This window comes from Bos grunniens, chromosome X (genome assembly GCF_055505025.1).
Source record: "Bos grunniens cultivar Pamir isolate PY7600 chromosome X, Bosgru_T2T1.0, whole genome shotgun sequence".
NCBI lineage: Eukaryota > Metazoa > Chordata > Mammalia > Artiodactyla > Bovidae > Bos > Bos grunniens.
The window spans coordinates 124,907,353-124,927,929 of NC_141194.1; the positions used below are offsets into that span (position 1 = coordinate 124,907,353).

The window sequence follows — 20,577 nt, forward strand, 5'->3', positions numbered from 1 at the left end:
TTGGTTTGCAATTTTTCTGTTTAACTTTCTTCACCTCTTTCACTGATTTGTCCCTGGTGAAGAGCCTGAAGATTTTTAACAGAACCCAGACATGAACTAAAAAATTCTCAGAAAGTTGGCTTGAAGTACAAGTCTTTTCTGTCTGAAGAGGGTAATGATTACACTGACAGACGGCATAATGAAAATGCACCAATGCAGTTTATTTTAATTCTAATTTATGAGAATAACTTCTTAAGTGCAACATCAGAAGTCAATTCATCAATACTGAATTTGGAAAGCGCAATCAAGAAAAGAGCCACATTTTTTTTATTGGAACTACACATTTCCATAGTACTGGGTACCACGATTCTAGAACAAAATCAAAAACAAAAATCTGAAATAAGCATGACAAAAGTTCTTAACTCCAGGAGATCCACATGAACTGCCCCAAACTGGATACAGAAGGTTGTGTAGTGTACGCACAGATTTTTCTGGGGAAAGGTCCTGTAACTTGAATGAACTTCTAGAGGTGTCCAAACAGTAAATGGTAGAATTCTAATCTCCTCCATATTTTCAATAATGGAAGCTGTGGACTTTGGAAGTTCACCTTTGCACATTTAAGAGTGAATTTTCATGGGAAGAGGGTAGAAAAAAGTAACTTGTGAGGACTGGGGAGCAAAAAACTCTGAAGAGTTCTTTACCTCATAAGTTTTAGTAACATGTTCTGGTTTAGAGAGGGGAAATGGGGATATCAGTGGTAACATCATAAAGTGGAAGCAAAGAGACACCTACAGGGATTTTTCAAGTCCTTAAAAAAAAAAAACAAACGTTAGTATGAATAAAGCAACAGCAAGAATTAAAAATGCAATTTAACTCAAGTACAATTTTCCGTTCCTGCATATCAACAACTTTCTTTATTTCTGAATGTCACAAACTTCAATCAGAATACTTTAAAAAATATTATTTTGCATGCACTTAAGAAATCTGACAAAGGACAAGGAGCAAGTTAACTTGCATTATGCTATGGAGTTTGAACTGAACAGCCAAAGAACACATATTTAAAATAATTAGGTACAGGTAACCATGAACACTTCACTGCATTAATCAGATGGCATCCTACCTCTATGCACACGTTCATGTAGCACTACGAGTAATTACCTTGCAGCAGAGGCAAAATGGAGATGGAATCTCCCTAAAAAGCAAGTTTAAGGGATTAAATAGTGTCGTCATCATCATCATCACTGCTGAGAACAAAGCTGCTGCCTGTGGACAAGGGCCCTTCTTCCTTAACATTCCCTAAACCACCCACAGTCCCTCTCTCATCAGAATCTTCAAACAATTTGTCGCTGGAATCATCATCAAACAACTTCTCGTTGGAATCATCATCTTCAAACACCTTTTCATCTATGTCTTCATCTTCCTTTACATCTCCATCTTCCTCATCTTCTTTTCCATCTGAATCTTCAAATACCTTTTCATCTGCATCATCTTCTTCGTCCTTTTCATCAGCATCTTCAAGTTCCTTTTCTTCTGCATCTTCTTCGTCCTCTTTCTCATCTGATTCATCATCAAATACCTTTTCATATGCATCTTCCTCTTCTTCCTTTTCATCTGACTCTTCGTCAAACTCTTTCTCAGAGCCTTCTTCATCAAACACTTTTTCAGAGCTGTCATCTTCGAATTCTGATTTTTCAGATTCATTTTCGTCTAACTCTTTTTCCGGAATGTTTTCATTAAATTCCTTGTCAGAGGCATCTTCTTCAAAACCTTTCTCAAGGCCATTTTCTTCTAACTCTTTTTCAGAGCCATCGTCAAACTGCTTTTCTGAGCAGTCTTCAGACTCTTGTTCTGAGTCGTCATCTTCAGAAGCCACCTTTTGGGGGCTGGCCTCCCCCTCAGACTCCTTGCCGGGGCCTTCTTCTTCAGACTCCTTCTCACGGCCGTTCTTGTCAGGATCCGTTTTGAGTTTCTTCTTTTTGGATTCTCTTTCAGGGACAGTCTCTTCTGACTCTTTGTTAGGATTACCCTCTTCACGCTCTTTCTCAGGGCCGCCTTCTCCAGACTCTCTCTCCGGGAAGTCTTCTTCACGCTCTCTTTTGGGACAGCCTTCCTTAGACTCTCTTTCAAGGCAGCTCTCTTCAGATTCTTCTTGGGGACCTTCAGCTTCTTTTTCAGGGCCACTTTCTTTAGCATCTTTTTCAGAAGCAGCTTCTTCAACTTCTCCCCCATCTTCCATTTTTTCAAACTTCTTTTCATCTATAGGTTCTTCAAATGCCATTTCAGTTGCGGCTGCTTGAACATTTGCTTGAGATGTGCCAGGGTGCTCAGAAAAATGCCTAACTCTAGAAGGCCCTGCCCTTTCTGGAGCACGGATGGAATTTGAACGCTGCAGGCCTCTGTTGGCCTCAGGAGCGTTGAGGAAAGCCTCCCATCCTCTCAGCCTTTCCTCCCTTTCTCTTGTGGTCTCCTCCACCTGTGTACACATGGAAACCGCTGTTAAAAGATGTTTTAGGCCAAAAGAAGTAACAACGTCTTGGAACATTTCTAACATTGCTCACAGTACTCTGATTTTATAAGGTATCACTTCTGGGAAATGAAAGCAACTCCCTATCTTCACTTTCCAAACTTTACACCTTAGTTTACTAGTGCTGACCATAAGATCGTTTAAATAAATGCCCAGTGCCATGGCACTGTAGAAATGTCTCCTCAATTAAAAAGTTAATCACTGAACTGTCTGTACTTTATAAGACAGAAAAGAAGAGAAACACTTTAGCTTAATGCCTTCTTTCCCATTGCTGTTCTGAGCAAGTGCAACACTTCAGACTTATAAACTGAAAGAATGAAACATTTTTCTTTCTATACTCTCAATGTAAAGGATTATTTAAAAGTACAGTTACATTAAACAGATTACACATAACTGAAAACTTACATGAAAAACTGCTAGATCAGTATCTGTTGGAATGAAATAATTCACGTGCCCTTGACAGTTGCAGAACTCACCTGATAATCCGTAGTTCCATCCCACGCTTGGGCAGTGATTTGACGCCCACCAAACCACCTTCCATTGAGGGTTTGAATACAATAATCAGCTTCCTCTGGATCCCTAAAGGACACAGAGGCCACACCATCGGGGTGTCTCTAAAAAATACAAGGAAGATAAAAGAAGGAATGAATGAGAAAACTGAAAGAGAAATATACACATGTGGCAAGGTAGGGCAGTAGTATTCTTTCTGATGATTTAAGCTAAAGATTTTATGTATGAAGTCTTTCTTTCCATTTACTCCAGCCAGTGACACGCAGCTAGCTACTTCTTCAGCCTAATTTTATCAAGCAAAAACCAAGCATGATATACTTGGAAATGTTCCTGCTCATTACAGTGTCAAAGGAGACGCAGAATAGCATGGTTGTTAAGAATGTGGACTCTGAAGCTGAACGGCCTTGGGATTAAATCCTGGCTCTGCCATTTACCAGCGAAATGACCTTGGGCAAGGTGCTCAATCTCTAAACTCCCTCATCTGTAAAATGGGTAAATAAATAAAAATAAGTAAAATAGCATGTACCTATCTCAGAGGATTGGGAGGATTAAAGGAGAGAATATATAAAGTAACTGTAGTTTGCAATCAATAAATGTTGACTCTTTTACACTTTCACCTGGCCATACACTCACTCAAGAGTGATGATAAAGGAAAATAACCAAGGCATAAGCAAGTCTATCGAAGGCTTGGCTTGTAATCCATGTTCATCTAATTACGCTAATGCTGCGAACAGACCACCACCACTAGAGAGCAGAGCTACTACGTAAAAACATTAATGTAAAAAACTTGGAGGCATACTGACATTTGGTAATAACTTACTAAAATGGAAAAAAATTGCTTTAGGAATCATTTGTTCAAGCCACTTACATCAAAGAGAAGGAGCTTCCTAATTTGTCCAAACTTTGAACACTCTACTCGAAGGTCTTCTCTGATTTCATTCAACACCAGTGGATCGTCCTACAAAAACACACTCAATTAAAAGGGGTTTTCCCCTTTATAAATCCTGAGAATGAAATTTATTGCTTTGACAAACCAACAAACAAAAGTTTTGCTTAAGGTTATTAGCTATGTTTGCCTGCAGTCTACAAAATTAAAAAGAGTCAAAGTCTAAAGAAGTTAAGACGATCACATCTGCTGCTACTACTACTGGTCTGCCTGGCTTTGAGATGGGGGAATGGACAAGTATGGTAGGCAGCAATGGGAACGTGCAGTGGCAAAGGAGAGGGAAGGAACATGTCAGTGAAAATCCCAAATAATAGCAGCTGTAGCAGGTGAAGTCCTGTGGCACATATTAAGTCAGAGACTAATAATTCTTATGTTCTGCATCAGCATCACAATGACTGTGAAGATGAAAAACCTTTGCTTTGTGCTTTGCATAGATTCCTATTTACCAAAATGTTGCAAGGGGGAGACATATATCCTTTTCATTGACTGAAGTGAAGTGAAAGTTGCTCAGTCGTGTCCGACTCTTTGCGACCCCATGGACTATATGGGAATCTCCAGGCCAGAATACTGGAGAGGGTAGCCTTTCCCTTCTCCAGGGGATCTTCCCAACCCAGGGATTGAACTGGGATCTCCTGCATTGCAGGCAGATTCTTTACCAACTGAGCGATGAGGGAAGCCCTTCATTGACTGTGTCCTACAATGATTCTTTGTGCTTCTGAGATTCTATTTTAACTCATAGGGTAAACCTCCCTTATAAGGATTCCTGTTCATCTTGCCTCCTACTACACTGCAATTGAAACACACAAATAAGGAGCTGCTGTTAACCACACAATAAAAACACACACTTAACTAATGCTTTCTTGCAACTATGAGTCTATTAAGAATACTCAAACACTGCTGCTTCTAGTGGTCTTGAGTCCCCCTCCCCCAACAACAAAAGGATTTAAAATTTCTTGTGGGAATTAAATTTTCTTCAAGTTCCAAAGCATGAAAAAGGTTCATAAAAAGTTATATTATCAACTTGAATTTCAACTACATAAAAACATATACAAGGGTATCCTATCTACTAATTTCTATTGAAGCAGACCTAAACACTTTTTAGGAAACATCTGAATCCTCACCAACTAAAGAGAACAGCAAAAAATGACAAGTAGCTTCTCCTTCCTAAAGTTTGTCAAAAGGCAAAAATATACAACTGGTAGGCAGTTACTGAAGTCAAATTTAAAATTAAAACTGTAAAAATCCTATAAATCTGAGGCTTCTAAAACTATAGCTTGCGGGACTCTGGATTTCTCCCACTTATAAAATCTAACTTTGGAGAATATACCAATTTGTTTTATATAAAATTCTCAAACCTGAGAGGAATGGGGGAATGGAGCATAAACTCTATACTCATTTGGTAAAGCCATGGGGTGGCTTCTAGGGATGTGTGTGTGGCGGGTAGCTCTTACCAGATTGGGTGCTTTCTGCAAGCAGGAATCTCCCTTGACTGAATTTGAAATACCTCACAGAAAACAGCAGCGTCTTTTCACACAATGAACAGTCGATTAAAACTTTTTCAGTTTGATAAACTGTTCCTAGTAACTCTATTTTCTTTACCAAAGGAAATCAGGATTATATTAAAAACAAAAACTGTTTCAAAATATTTGACGAATTTAAGCATGATTCCACAGTTTTACTGTGGAAGGGAGGGGTGCATTACTGTCTTTATTTCTTTTTTAAAAACTTTTTTATTTTTATTTTTGGCTGTGTCAGGTCTTCGTTGCAGCATGCAGGCTTAGTTGCCTGGCGGCATGTGGGATTTCAGTTCCCCAACCAGGGACTGAACCAGTGTCCCTCGCATTGGAAGGCGACTGTCAACCACTGAAACGCCAGGCAAGTCCCTGTCTTTCTTTCTTTATCAAAGCCTCAGTGTCCTTCCCAAAAGAACATCAAATTTCAGCCAAATACTTCCCAGACTTCTGTTTTCATTTTTACCAGCTTGAAAAACAAATGTGTCTCTACTGCTATAGTATCATGAGACTTAAAGATAATAACCCCTTCCCCTGGTTAAGTGTCTTTTTAACTTAGCTAAGCATGAAAATTTTCCAAAGACAGCTCTTTGCAAGCAACAGACCTGAGACTAAACTCAGACTGTTAAGCTGAAACCTTCCGCATTTGACACTCATCATTTTTTTCCAGGGTGGTGCTTTGTTTTCCCAGGAATAAACCGTATTTCTCATTCCTTTCCAATCTAAACCCATTCAAGACAGTAGCCAATAACCCCATGTGGCTACTGAGCCCTTGAAACGTGGCTTGTCCAAACTGATGTGCGCTGCAGGTGTGAGGTAAATACCAGATTTTGAAAATTTAGTACCAAAGGGGGGGGAAAAAAGAAACAGCTTATTAACGTTTTTATGGTATATGCTACAATTATAATACTTGGATATATTGGGTTAAATAAAATTCATTATTAAAATTTACTTCCCCTGTTTCATGTTGTATTTATACTGTGGCTGCTAGAAAAATTTAAGTTACACACGTGGCTCAGATTAGACCTCTATTGAACAGCCCTGGTATACACAATGAGAAAACCACCTCTGCATCTGAGTTTTGGTTTTCCATCTCTTAGTATTCAAATTTGCCAGGCATGATTTTTTTAAATAAGGCTTTGAATTAAACACTGAAAACCCCCTAAAGTTACATTTAAAATACTAGCCTTCACTGTTCTCCCTGATACCAAAAAGTATTTCTAGGTATTTTGCTTCTAACTCTAATCAACTGTTTGGAATAAAGACATACAGGCATACCTTGGAGATACTGCAGGTTCAGTTCCAGACCAGCACAATAAAGCAAATATTGCAATAAGGCAAGTCACATGAACTTTTTTGGTTTTCCAGTTACGTTACACTATACTGTAGTCTATTAAGTGTACAAAAGCATCATATCTAAAAAAGATATGCCTTCATTAAAAAAACACTGCTAGAAAATGCTAACCATCACCTGAACCTCCAGCAAGTCATCATAGTAACAAAGATTACTGATCACAAATCACCATAACAAATATAGTAATAATGAAAAAGTATGAACTACTGTGACAATTACCAAAATGTGACAGAGAGAAAGAGAATGAGCAAATGCTACTGGCAAGATGGTGCTAACAGGCTTGCTCCACAAAGGGTTGCCACAAAAACTTCCTTTGTTTTTTAAAAAAAGGTTCAACCCCTGGTCAGAGATCTAAGATCCCACAAGCTACATGGTATGGCCAAAAAGGAAAAATAATAATAATAAAATAAATAAACTGAAATAATTACATGTGGCTATAGTCTACCATTCTGGACAATCTACTCCAGTGGACAGACCTATACTGATACACTTTTACATTCAGGCCTACAAAACACTGAGCCAAAAAAACAAAAACTGCTGACAGGCTCTCATCAAGCTCGGCAGACCACACAAGCCCAGGTAGATGGGCAGACAAAGACAGCACCAAGGGTTTCTCTGCCCAAGAACTCTGAACCCCATCACTGCCCTCCCCAGCCTCTGTGGCACAGCTGTCTGAAAACTTTCCTTCATTTGCAAAGATGCTAAAGAGAAAATATTGTATTCATTGAGTGAATGAAAACACTCTGCCTTGTGAATAAAAGGGGTTTCATTCATTTTTTCATTTTTTCAGATAAATATTGAGGGCCTTCTGTGTGCTAAGCACTGGGAATGTAACAGCACAGCAGGTAGACAGAGCCCTGACTCTCATGGAGCTCATATTCTAACAGATAAGATCCAATAATTTCAGATAATAAATGCTATGAATAAAATAAAACCGGCTAATATAAAGGCTCTATAATTCCAAAGTTTATACTAAACCAATAAAGATTTTCTTTTTTAAACAATCAAGAACTTACAAGCATAAAATTTCTATCCTTTAAAACGTCCACTGGAGGGAATTTGTAGGAGTCAAGGAAGAATAAATGTGGCTTTTGGGAGGAAAGACTATTTGTTAAGCTAGGAAAAATTAAGTCTGCCCAGGGTGATAGCTAGACTTAAGTGTCTCAATGAGCAAGGCAGGAGGCAGAAACAGGTTAAAGGTAATTACTCAACAGACTTCAACTTGCAAAGAGCCCAGATACTTAATAAATTAAATACACATTTATGTTCATGTTCAAGTGTTAGGAGTATAGAATGTTGTGAATCTAAGGTCTCCAGTCACAGAAATTAAAAGGTCACCTAACTAAAAAAAAAACAATTATCTGCCAAGGAAATAAAATGTAGATGAATCACAGGGAATTCTGGAGTTGTACCAAGTAGACTAGATACCATGATCCATCTATACATGCCTTTCAAAGCCCCAGCTGGGAGGGACAGCATTTCAAAAAGCATTTAGTGTGCATGTGAACATGTGTGGGGTTCTTTTGGCCATCCTTGCAGCTTGAGGGGTCTTAGCTCCCTGACCAGGGACTGAACTTGGGGCCCCCAGCAGTAGAAGCGCAGAGTCCTAACCACTGGACCGCAAGGAAAGTCCCTATGTGCATTTAAAAAAACAAAAAAAAACATAGTTCATTATCACTGCAAGTCTAAACTGGCTCTGTCATATTTCAAGATTCTTCAGGATTAGAGCCAGAAGAGACACCACACAGTACTAATAGACCACATGTATCTTCTCGATTACCTCAAAAGATACAGGCTCCATAGATGCACAGTAAACCCTATCACCTCACTATTTGCAGAGATGGAGTTTCACAGACCATCCTGGAGCTCTCTTAAAGGGGGCTAAAATGATATCGCCACTCTGACTCTATTTCGGTGCACAAAAGGATCAAGAGTCAGCTTTGGTAGGAACGAGAACATATGCAAACTGTCTGGAATTTTACATTACGAACATTGTTTTCTTATGTGTAACTTGTTACCACTAATTTCAGAATCCAGGCAGAGAATAAAGAATTTTTCTTCCATGAATGATCCCATGAGTCTAGGCCAAAACACACAGATAAGAACAAGATGCAGAATGTAACACAAGGTATCCTGATGGCAACTAATATTCCTTAAACCTCTCTAGTAGCTCTTCTTCCTTTATTCACTTTTATTTGCTGTTTCTAGAATCGTCCATGGACATCAAGTATTACAAAGTCCTCGTAATAGCCATTAAAGGGTTTTGTAAAAATTAGATTCTGAAAAACAACCTCCACTACTCAAATGTCAGGGACTGTATTTCACTTGGAGAAGGAAATGGCGACCCACTCCAGTACTTGCCTGGAGAATTCCGTGGACAGAGGAGCCTAGTGGGCTGCTGTCCATGGGGTCGCACACAGTCGAACACGACTGAAGCAACTTAGCATGCATGCATGCATTAGGGAAGGAAATGGCAACCCACTCCAGTATTCTTGCCTGGAGAATCCCAGACAAAGGAGCCTGTGGGCTGCCGTCTATGGGGTCGCACAGAGTCAGCAGCTGCCATTAGCAGCAGCAGCAGTTCACTAACCTAAAGTTTTTTAAGTATCAAACTTTTAGCACCAAAGTGAGGTTTTCATTTCCAATTGTGAAACTGGTCCTCCCCACCAAAGTAAGCCTATATTGCTGAACTGTACTTAACATCCACAAGTGACTCACAGAAATCTTTTCAAGACTGTACTTTTAATATAGCAGCTGCCATTTGGGGCCACAGTATGGGTATTAGCCTGGTTTACTTGGGATATGACTAAAAGAACACTGGGCTAAACCTGGGAAAATCTGAAACCTTCAACTGATTCTTGGTTCCATTTTCCAACCATGACAACTCATGAACATGCAGGATATGACATGAGAAAGATGCACTGAGGCAAGCTTTGGGTTCTCTTGAAAGAAAGAATATCTGTGTTTCTAACCCTAAGAATACTTCTTCCTACCTCAAAATCCATTGGATGAAACATGTTTTTGATGATGACAACTCGCTCATGGCGCATTCGGGATGGGCCAGCCCGTCTCTCAGGTCTCCAATCCAACTGCCTAATGCGACAAAGTAGGAACAGGAAGTTGTGAATTTCATTTCAGACTTGTTGGAGACAGAAAAAAACAAGCTATAAATATAATCCTTTACTGAATGCTTAATAATGACAATTATTTGATTTCAAAACAACAATGTGTATTTTAGTCACAGTTACTGCACAGCTTTCTGAAATAAAAACAACCGGCAGTTAAAGATGGACCCAGTGTCTGAAATGCCCAGAGTAAGTATATTTTTCAGAACTGCTGTCTGGTTACAAACATTCCAATGAGACTCCTGGAAAATTGGTAATTATTTAGTATCTATGACTATCTAGGAAGAGACACTTCAAGGCCAAGGAAATGTTCAAATTGTATTAGTTTCCAGGTATTTTATAATTACAAAGAACAAACAACTGCACTGAAATATGTAAAACTACTCTGTTACAATCTTAAATCTTACTGGTTTGTCTATAAAATGCTTAGGTATCTACTTTATTCCTATAAAAACTATTGGCATCACAACTAAATGCTTTTATAACCATTTTACCATTAGTTTAAGCATAGTGTTAGAAGCTTTATTAGAATTCAACCTGATCTAAGTGCTCATCATTTTGGCCCATTTCTTAAAAACAGCATATTTCAAAAAAACATTAAATCAATAGAAACTTGATGACATGTATGTATTATATACAACCACATAATACATGAAAAATGATAAAGCTTATAATTTCTAACTCCTACTAACTAGTATGAATGTAAAAGTTTAGCTCCTGGTACGCTGATTCCATCCACATTAAAAATGAACTAATGGCTCTCATATATAAACCTAAACCATCTTATCTAATTTGATATTCAACATTTTATGTAGAGATAGCTTTAGTTTATTTAAGTTCCTATTGTATTAAAAATGAACACCCCAGAAAATGAAAAACACCATCACTGCCAAACATCCTATTACACAGATTATTGAAGGTTTCTGAGGATCTAATAAAAGTTTAAAAAATTTTTGTTTCATATTGGCATATAGTTGATTTATAATGTGTTATTTTCAGGTGTATAGTAAATGAAATTTTTAAAAAATAATCTGTAGGCATATTTGATGGAGCAAAACTATGCAATTATTACCAAAAACATACTCTAGAATATTTATACAAAATCTTTCAAAACAGAAAAAAAAAACCACCAACTTTTGTTGCATAGACAGCTTTTTCTTGTAGTCTTTGCACTTCTTCTTCTTCTTTGAGGCGTCATATTCTCCCTTCAACTGAAATTTTGCCACCTCCACATGTAATTTGTAGCCTCTAATTTCATCTTCATCCAAAAGTTTTAATGCCAGATCCACAGATTCTCTCTTTGTAAAGCGAAAACAAGTTACAATCAGTAAGTTACACACTGAAATGAAACTTTGGGAGTGTTTTAGATGAATGATGACTATACATAAAATAAAAATTTAAATGTAACTACCTACATGGGAATAAAGAACTCCAGAATGCCTATCAGGAAACTTGTATTTAAGTCACAACTGTCCCCAACCGGTTATATGAAGCTAGGCAAGTTATTCAAGCTCCCTGAGCCCCAATTTCTTCATCTATAAAATGGGAATGGAAATGCCTTCTTTGCAGAGTTCTTGACAAAATTAAAGTTATACCATTACTGGAATAGCAGTTTTGCCTTTTGGAGTCTCGATTTCTCATCTGTACAATGAGGCAAATGGGTGATTTCTAAAGTGCGTTCCAGTTTTAAAATTCGAAGTTTCCTACTTAAAAGACTAGATGACTCAAGAAACTGGGAATAGTTTGGTCAGCCTTTTAATTTGTTTTGTTCATCAATTAAAATGTAGGTCTGTGATATACTAGGAAGATGATTATCTGACAGCTTGAACATTACACACGTGTGTGGATTCTGGGTCCGATACAAAGGGGGCAGTTGTCAGCTCTGCACTGATTCAAAGATCTAAGGAAAACTCAAAAGGACACTGAATTCAGCCACACAATCGAATATGGATCCTGGAACAATTAACTATGTTATTCTGGAACTCAATTCACTGGTTTGGTAATCTTGTAATTTAATGGCTCATAAATTTTATATATAAAGTTTATCAAAACCCTATGTTTCCCTTTAAAAATTTTAAAACCCAATGAAACCCCCTAAGAGACTCTTCACAGATTTTTAGTAAACCCTGAAGAACTTATTAAGTGTTCAAGCTCCTTACATTTGAAAATTACATAAATATCTTCCTATAATGGTCATAGTCTTGTATGATCCCCATTATGTTCAAGAACGAGGTCAAAAACCTATCTTTCCCAAAGCTGTCGGCTTACTCTTAGTCCCCTCTGATTTCACTGAAATGCTGTATACTCGCAACACACTCGTGACATTGGTACTGTTGTTTTAACACTTTGATTTCACTTTGTATTTATTTTCAGGTTCCATGACATATGTAATATGCCATCATTGTGCCCATTTCTTTTGTACCCTGCAATAATGCATAGTAACACATGCTCCGAACGTGATAGGTGTTCCAAAAAGAATGGCTTCCTTGACACTGAGCTTTCCCCTGTGCAATTTACGGCACCATGAATACATAAAGTTCTGCAAATGTCTGTTAATACCACTCTCTCTTCTCTCTCATTCAAAATATATTTCAAAGCACTAAGCCTAAGTTATCACTTCCTTTATGGTTTAATTCAGGGGTCAGAAAACTTCTTTTGTAAAGGGCTGGTGAGTAAATATTTTAGGCTATGTGGGCCATGTGGTCTGTGTTGCAACTACTCAACTTTGCTGTTGCACTGTGAAAAGAGGTACAGACAAATGCATTAACGAAACAATGCGGGAATATTACAGTAAAACTTCATTCACAAAGACAGGCAGTGGGCAGAAGTTTGCCAAACCCTGGTCTAACTCATTCCAATGGGGGAATAAAATGTTACAGACTTTCTTTTCTTTGTGGCTTTTTGAATGTGTTCTGCGTTGATTACATTCATACACTCCTATGGTTTTTCCTGTGGTCATGTATGGATGTGAGAGTTGGACTGTGAAGAATTGATGCTTTTGAACTGTGGTGTTGGAGAAGACTCTTGAGAGTCCCGTGGACTGCAAGGAGATCCAGCCAGTCCATTCTAAAGGAGATCAGCCCTGGGATTTCTTTGGAAGGAATGATGCTAAAGCTGAAACTCCAGTACTTTGGCCACCTCATGTGAGGAGTTGACTCATTGGAAAAGACCCTGATGCTGGGAGGGATTGGGGGCCAGAGGAGAAGGGGACAACAGAGGATGAGATGGCTGGATGGCATCACTGACTCGATGGACATGAGTCTGAGTGAACTCCGGGAGTTGGTGATGGACAGGGAGGCCTGGCGTGCTGCGATTCATGGGGTCGCAAAGAGTCGGACACGACTGAGCGACTGATCTGATCTGAAAGAGATCTTTGCAGTAAAATTAAGACAAAAGAAGCACGTCTGTCCTATGACTAACATAATACCTTGACTTGGTAACATAGTTTCTTACAAGAGGAAGTGAATAACTTTACAACATAGTTTTTTACAAGAGCAAGTAAATAACTTTATCAGTGTGATACACAAAGGCACAATCAGAAACAAAGTTTTCTTCCCATCCTGTTTTGAATAGCCCTCACCCTTGGTTACCAACTATACAAAATTATAGCCCTGGTTCCTGAGCTGAAAAATGGAGATAGAAGAAACTTACATGACCACATAACTAACCTTCAAATAACAGCAAAGTCCATCTCCTTTAAGATTTCCTTGATTATCTTTGTAAAGCTTGACCTTAAATTCTTCTGTTTGAGGATCTCTCATAATAATGCCAAACTTCGACATAAGCTGTATAAATTCATCCACTGTAATGTCTGGAGGCAAACCTGTGATGTTAAGGGAAAAAAATTATAATGGCATCTATAACAAACGTGAGGGTTACTTAAGTTTCTACTAATTCAAAATCTGTAACTTGGATGAGTGATGAGTGCATCAAAATTTTGGTTTTCTAAAAGTGTGTAAAAATCTCACATCTATAGACTTTAAGAAATTTCATGTTTTAATGTATTCAAATATACATTAAAACCATGCTTTGATTAGGTCTTGTATCAATGACTCTGAAGGGGCAAACTGCTGAGTTATTACCTAAAACTGTCAGAAAGGATGGCGTGCAAAGTTATATACACGTACTTTTTCTTAAGTTTTATATAAAAACATATTCCTCACTAAATGTACATGGCTCAACAAATAAATGACACAATGGTAAAAAACAGAATTCAGAGAAATGGAAATCTAAAAATAACTTTGTGGAAAAACCTCAAAATCAAATATTTTCTATTCTAAATGTGGTTAAAAGGTATACATACCAGACACATAAACATTTGTATTTCTGCCTTCTTCAACATGAAACCATCCTAAAAATAAAAATCGAGTAAAAAATCAAGTAAAAACACATGCAAGAAAAGGTAAGAGTCCCATTATGAAATCCTGACAGTGCGGCAGTTTCTCGAAACTTCCAGAAACTTTTTCTTACCCTTAGAATAAGACAGACTAAATCAAATCACTGGCTAGTTTTCAAAGTATTTGGATCTTTGGACAAGTAATTCACTTCAGAGCCCTGTCTGAAAAAAGATGGCTAGCTTATCTTGGTTCCTTATGAATCTGATACTACCTTAAAAAAAAAACCTTACCCTTGCTCTGACTTTAAGCCTTGGCATAGGTTGCTTCTGACTCCAATCTACTGTGCCACCAGAAGCAAAATTGACTTCTTTAATTTAATTGGAAGTACAAAAAAAAAAACAAACCCCAAACCAACCATTTAAACAGAACTTTAAATAATCTCCTAATAAGAATTCTGTTTTGCAAAGGAAGAAACTGAGAACTGAACTGAATTGAAACAATCTGCTTGATGCCTACACGTTAGTGGGAGAGCCAACACATGAACCCAAATAATAATAATAATTAAAAATACGCATCTTATGATTCTGTCAAAGTTCTAATTCTTCAAAAAGTAAATACATATACACATACTCATACTTTTAACTTTTATACTCATGTTTTGCAAGCTAAATCTACTTGCCTGATTCAGCCTTTCTCTTTTCTCCCTTCTTTTTCAGATCACTGGGTTCGGAGGGTTGTCTTTGCGGAGGTTCTTCTGCAGTCCTAGCACTGACATCTTGGACACTTGCAGTAGAACTAGACGCACCATCATCAGAAAAGCCGTAATTGGCCTGATATGTAGCAATGAAATCTTCAGTGATCTAAATAAGAAGTTCAGTGCACACACACACAGAAATTAAAAAATGATTTCCTACTGTGAAAAGTTTACACTGTGTCAAATAACAGTATATTCAATTATACAATGTCACATTTGAGTGTTTCTGTGGATAACAGTAACTAAAGCATATATGACAAATAGTCACCTACATAGAAAACTGTGCAAAAGAGAATAAAAAAATTAAGACATGGGTACTTGGATTATCAACACAAAAGTCTGAGATACTATTAAAGGCATTTTAAGTGCCGTTGGCACCTTTCCTAGTTGTTTCATTTGTAAATTACTATCTCTGTAGTCTACTTGACTAAGACTACAGATATACATAGCAAAGGAAGTACCAGATAACAATAAACAGAATAAAAACCAACAGTCAACTAATAATCTAACAACAGAATCAAATTTTCTTTTACTATACACATGAACATAAGTATACATACTCAAATCACATTATCATTTAATGTCAAAACAAATCAAGAACAAATCCAACTCACATCCATCCTCCTGGCTCTTAGAGAAAAAAGCACAATTGCACAATGAAACAAACGTAGTTGTATCTTCATACTAGTCAATGTGAGGCACACATAGGAATGAGGAAAATTTAAAACTTGGAAGTTTGAAGTGGTATGGGTTCCATAACATAAAAAGATAGAGCCAAAAATTACTATACTATCTGATGACTGGTGAAGTACTCAGAAGGCTGAAGAAACCAAATCTGCACTCTAGCTGGCACCACCAGTACCCAAGTGAAATGTTAAGTTTAACAATTCAGAGGGATTGGAACATACACACAAATAAAAAATGGGAAAGAAAATAGTTTAAATAAATAATTAAAAAATAACACTCAAATTACACAATGCAGACATGGTTTGCATCACTGGCTTGCAAATCTATCAGTGTGGGATAAGTATCCTTGTTTTCCACCTGTACCACGAGACTTTGATTAACAGGGTACTCTGACCAAAAAGTTTACAGAACCGAGTTTAACATCAGTCATTTTACTTCCAAGCTGAAACAGAATGCTTAAAAATTTACAAGTACTCTAAATAAATACGCACAGATCTTTTCCATCCAAGTTCTGTGCTCCTCCTGTCATATTCCTGTAGTGATATGGTTCAAATATACCTGTCTAGGACCAACTTTAGTAGGGAAGAAAAAAAAGACGCAACGTTCAATCAGTAAAATTTTACCAATTTATCAATTTTTTTCAACTCAAGAAGTTGCATTTTGCACCTAGCACATCAGTTAACCACCTGAATTCCTAGAATAAGATTGAGACTACCTGAGATTAACATCGACTGAATTTGCTCTTGATGTTTTTCCTCTTTGCAATAAAAAAGTCACTGACATAAACCAACTGCAACCTCCACAGATAAAATTAATAAGGCATAAAAAGGACTTAAGAATTAAATTACATTGAAGACATCTCTCTAAAGATTTCCGTTCCTTTACACGTCGGTTCTGCCACAGACACAACAAAAAGAAACGTCACTAGCCAGAGGGGCTCTAACCCAGGACCTCAGCAAAGAAAACGTGAAAGGAGCGCCCCGCGAGGCTGGCCAGGTGGGCCCGCTGTGCAGCGGCGCCCGAGTGACTTACCTTGGGGAACCAAGCCTTCTTGTCTAGGTCCCACTCGTACGGGGTGTCAGTCGGCTGCTGCCCGAAAGAATCGGTTTCTCCACCGGGATCTTTCTCGGTGTCGTCGTCCTTGGTGTCTCCGTACAATTCTTGCATTCGCAACTGCTCATCAAACTCGTCGTTCGCATCCAAGTTGTTGCCGCTCATGTTGCCCACTTAGGCTAGAGGCAAGGTCCGGTCGAGCGAAGAGGCCGAGCTGATGCTGGAGGGGAACAGAGAAAAGGAGGTTGGCCACACTCAGCTCGCTTCCCACCGCCCCCCGGCCCGCCTCCCCGCGGCGCCCCAGCAGCCCCCGGGAAGTCAGGGCCACTCGCCGGCCGCACCGCCCCCCGCTCCGCCCGCTGCCCGCCCGCCGCGCGCGCGCGCGTCGCAGGACCTGGCCTCGCCGCGCCACCGCCCACCTGATTCGCCCCTCCGGGGCTCGCCGCCGCGGCCCGATCCGGGTCGAGGCGGGAGCGCGCACGCGCGCCGCCGCCGCCGACCGAGTTTGAGGCAACTACGGCTCCCGCGTCAACGTCTGGAAACCACTTGGAAACCGAGGCCCGCTCAGGATGACGAAGTCGCCATTGTTGGCGCGTCGCGTCGTCGCGGGTCGCACCGGCACGCCCCCAGTGGCGTCAATAGGAGCCGACACGGGCCAGCGGCGTGGGGCCCCGGGGGCGGGGCTCTGGGAGCTGCGCTGCTGCCGAGCGGTGATGCTCAGCAGGGCTGTCCTGGCGCGGGGGCTGGGGGGAGCGCAGGGCCTGCGGCCTCTTGGAAACGTTGGGCTCCGCGGAGTCCGCAGCGGGGCGGTATCCCAAAGGCGTGGGAAGACTCCCACTCGGCCGGCGCCGGAGCAGGCGTCGAGGCGGCCGCCATCTTGGGGGAGTGGACGGGACAGGCGGGACAGGTCGCGCTGCGACAGAAAGATGCGCCTCCTTCTCCCGGAGGCCCCTCCTCCGCGTGGGAAACAAGTCTTTCACTTGTTTCGTGAAGATTTCCCTAGGAAAGCCGGGTTAGCCCGAACTGGTAGTACAGGGTCTGATGTATAGTGCGTGTGTGGTGAGTGAATGAATGAACGAACGAACGAATGGTGAGTGGAAGGAGCAACCTTCTCTCCGAGTCTCTGCTCCGTCCTTTTATCTTTCTGGTGCCTTCTTCAGGCTGGAGATGACTCTGTAAAGGAAAGGCAACAGTTGCCTGTCCCTTGTTCTCCATGTTTCAGACTTGCTCAAGCTACAAATCTGAAACTGTAACATCCAGTGTACACACCACCTTTACTGCCCCACTAACGTCGTTTTTTGATTTTTTAGGAAAAAAGTGCATGTGATAGAACTTGCATGCATATTTATAATATAGATAACATGAGTTTTATTAGGCGCATATACGTTTTGCTAAATATTTCTTTTAGGATCCAAAAATAGTATACAGCTGTTTTCAGCAACGTGTTATTGGGCTTCCATTTCATTCCTGAATAGGTTCACAGCATAGGTGATAATATACTAAGCAGCCCTTCTGCACGTGACTCTGAGCGCCTGCTGTATCCACAGGCCCTTCTGAGCAGGTGGCCAAAAGTTTATGTTTAGCTCCTGTGTGACCCAGTTGGAGGCCTGTGAGGTGACTTGGTAGGGTAGCCCCGCATTCTAGACTGAGTTTGACTTACTGAGCCAGTAAGCCTCTCCCAGAAAGAGGGATGAGTAGGAAATGTGGCATGGTCAGAGTAGTCTTCTGTGGCCAAGTTCTGTATGGGTGAGAGGAGAAGCTGAGGCAGTGATAGAGAGTCATTGAGTCACCACTATAGTGGAGTTGGGAACTAAATATGCTTGTATCTATGATAGCATTCTGTTTGGCCATTGGGCCCTCCTACTTTTATTTCCTTGTGGATTCCTAGAATTAAACCCCTAGTAACTGAGTTAATCTGGAAGTGTCTCTTTATAACCTGTTCCCACCCCACCCCCGCAAGACTTTTTTGCAAGAAATAGTCCAGGTAACAAGCAAAAGCGGGAAGGGGTGGGTCCTTTGTTATAAAGATAATGGGTACCTCCTGAAACTCCAGGACTGGAATGTAGATAGGCTATACAAGCGGCTGCTGGACCCAGGAACCCAGAACCCAGTCAGCTGGCTTCTCCCTGACTGTCCTCTTCATCCTTCTCTTGTTCTCTGTGAAGGGTGATCTCAGTATTCCTGGCATAATAGGCCACCAGCTTCTTGGTGTATAAAAATTAATTAATCTACAAAAGCAGAGACTACCTGGCCAGAGAAGTCACCTACCTGGCCTAGGAAGTCTTTCTGGAAAATGACTGAGTTATACCAAACGAGGTTTTTTTTTTTTTTTTAATGGCCCATTCAGGATCACTCTGTTGGGGAATTTGCCTCTCCCCATTTTCTTTAATCCCAAGATTTAGTGGAAATCAAAGTAACTCCTTTTGACAAAGTGATGGATCCTTGACTTAAGATGGTTATAATTGCAGAAATTATTTAAACCCAAATTTGCTATTGTCAGTAGGAATGTTTTGTGGTACTATCAACCTCAGTGACAAAGACAAAGACTTAATCTAAGTTTGTGACTTTGTTTTCCTGCTTTGTCGCAGGAAAAAAATATTATGGTCCATTATTCTAAGTCTTGGGTCAGGGCAGACCCTGAGTAAAATTGGAAGTATACAAAATTTATTTTGCATGTGTCCTCCCCCACCCCACCCGCAATTTGGGAGCCTGTCCAAAAAAAAAAAAAAGAAAGAAACATTCCATAGTAGCTTTTCTGAACACAATAGTCAGTGTGAAACAAACTGTGGATTTCCTGTAAGGTTAGCTCTGACAAGGATAATCTGTTTGTTTGTTTGTTTTTAAAGACCACCCCCTCCAAAACAAAAAGCAAAGCCATGCATTTTAATCCCCATTAAATCAATTTCTATCAGATCCCTAAGTTACCTAGGGATTACTCAGGATGAAAAAATCAAAGTTCTTCAAGCTCTAGTTTTATCAACTGCTAAAAAGCTTGCTTAGCTTTTATTATCTGGTACTTTTGTGAAGTTATTTCTAAAATGTTATTCTTAGAGTAAACGTGTAATTTTTACCCAGAGTAAGGAAAATAGTAAAATATTTTGGAATTTGGGAACTTGAAAATACCCTTTGGAGTTAAAATGCATTCTCAGTGATATTCTGTTAGAAGTACTGTTTTTAGAATATAAAGCTACACAAAGTCATTGAAAACTTTATTTCATATTTATTTTTCTTCCCACTTATTACAACATCCATCTCAAAACAATATAAAGACAATTCTAACACCCCTACTTTAAGTAAACCAATTTTGCTTAAATGTAAAGTCTAGTGTTAATATTATATCCCCTTTACAAGCCACGTCTTTAAGCAAAAATTCACAGTTACACAAGCCATTTAAGGAAAGCTCAAAGCTATCAAAAGCACACCCCAAAATCAAGTTCTTGAAAATACAAATTTAACTATCGACAGTTAAAGGCTTTAATTTGCCCCAAGAAAATATTTTCTGAAGCCACAGATCTAAAACTGACACATCTATTGATAAGTTTTTTGAAATAATATTTATTATAACTTTATAGCGTTAGCAAGAAGGAACAGAGGATAGAAAATCAGAACCTTCAATCTGATTTCCAAGGGCAGAGATTAATTAGGTCACATTTATTAGAGGACTTAGGCACACATCAGGTTTAAGATAGTCAAGCAGAAAGATGATCTGATAACAACTAAACACCCAGGTGTTAGGGATTTCACGTGGTACTTCTGCATTTTTTAGAGAGAGGGCACTGCTTACCAGAAAGAAATGA

General features: G+C 39.4%; 1 protein-coding gene across 1 annotated transcript; it reads right to left on the minus strand.

Annotated features, from left to right (window-relative positions):
• Window positions 1–176: 176 nt before the first annotated feature.
• HTATSF1 (HIV-1 Tat specific factor 1) lies at window positions 177–17,394 on the minus strand. The gene is made up of 10 exons (XM_086389128.1): window positions 17,200–17,394; window positions 16,760–17,000; window positions 14,966–15,146; window positions 14,253–14,300; window positions 13,618–13,772; window positions 11,084–11,247; window positions 9,818–9,917; window positions 3,882–3,971; window positions 2,980–3,117; window positions 177–2,452 (listed from the first exon to the last, which is right to left on the minus strand). Exons 2-10 carry the CDS (start codon window positions 16,943–16,945, stop codon window positions 1,193–1,195), a joined length of 2,322 nt encoding a protein of 773 aa, XP_086245254.1. The 5' UTR covers window positions 16,946–17,000; window positions 17,200–17,394; the 3' UTR covers window positions 177–1,192.
• Between the last annotated feature and the right edge of the window lie 3,183 nt (window positions 17,395–20,577).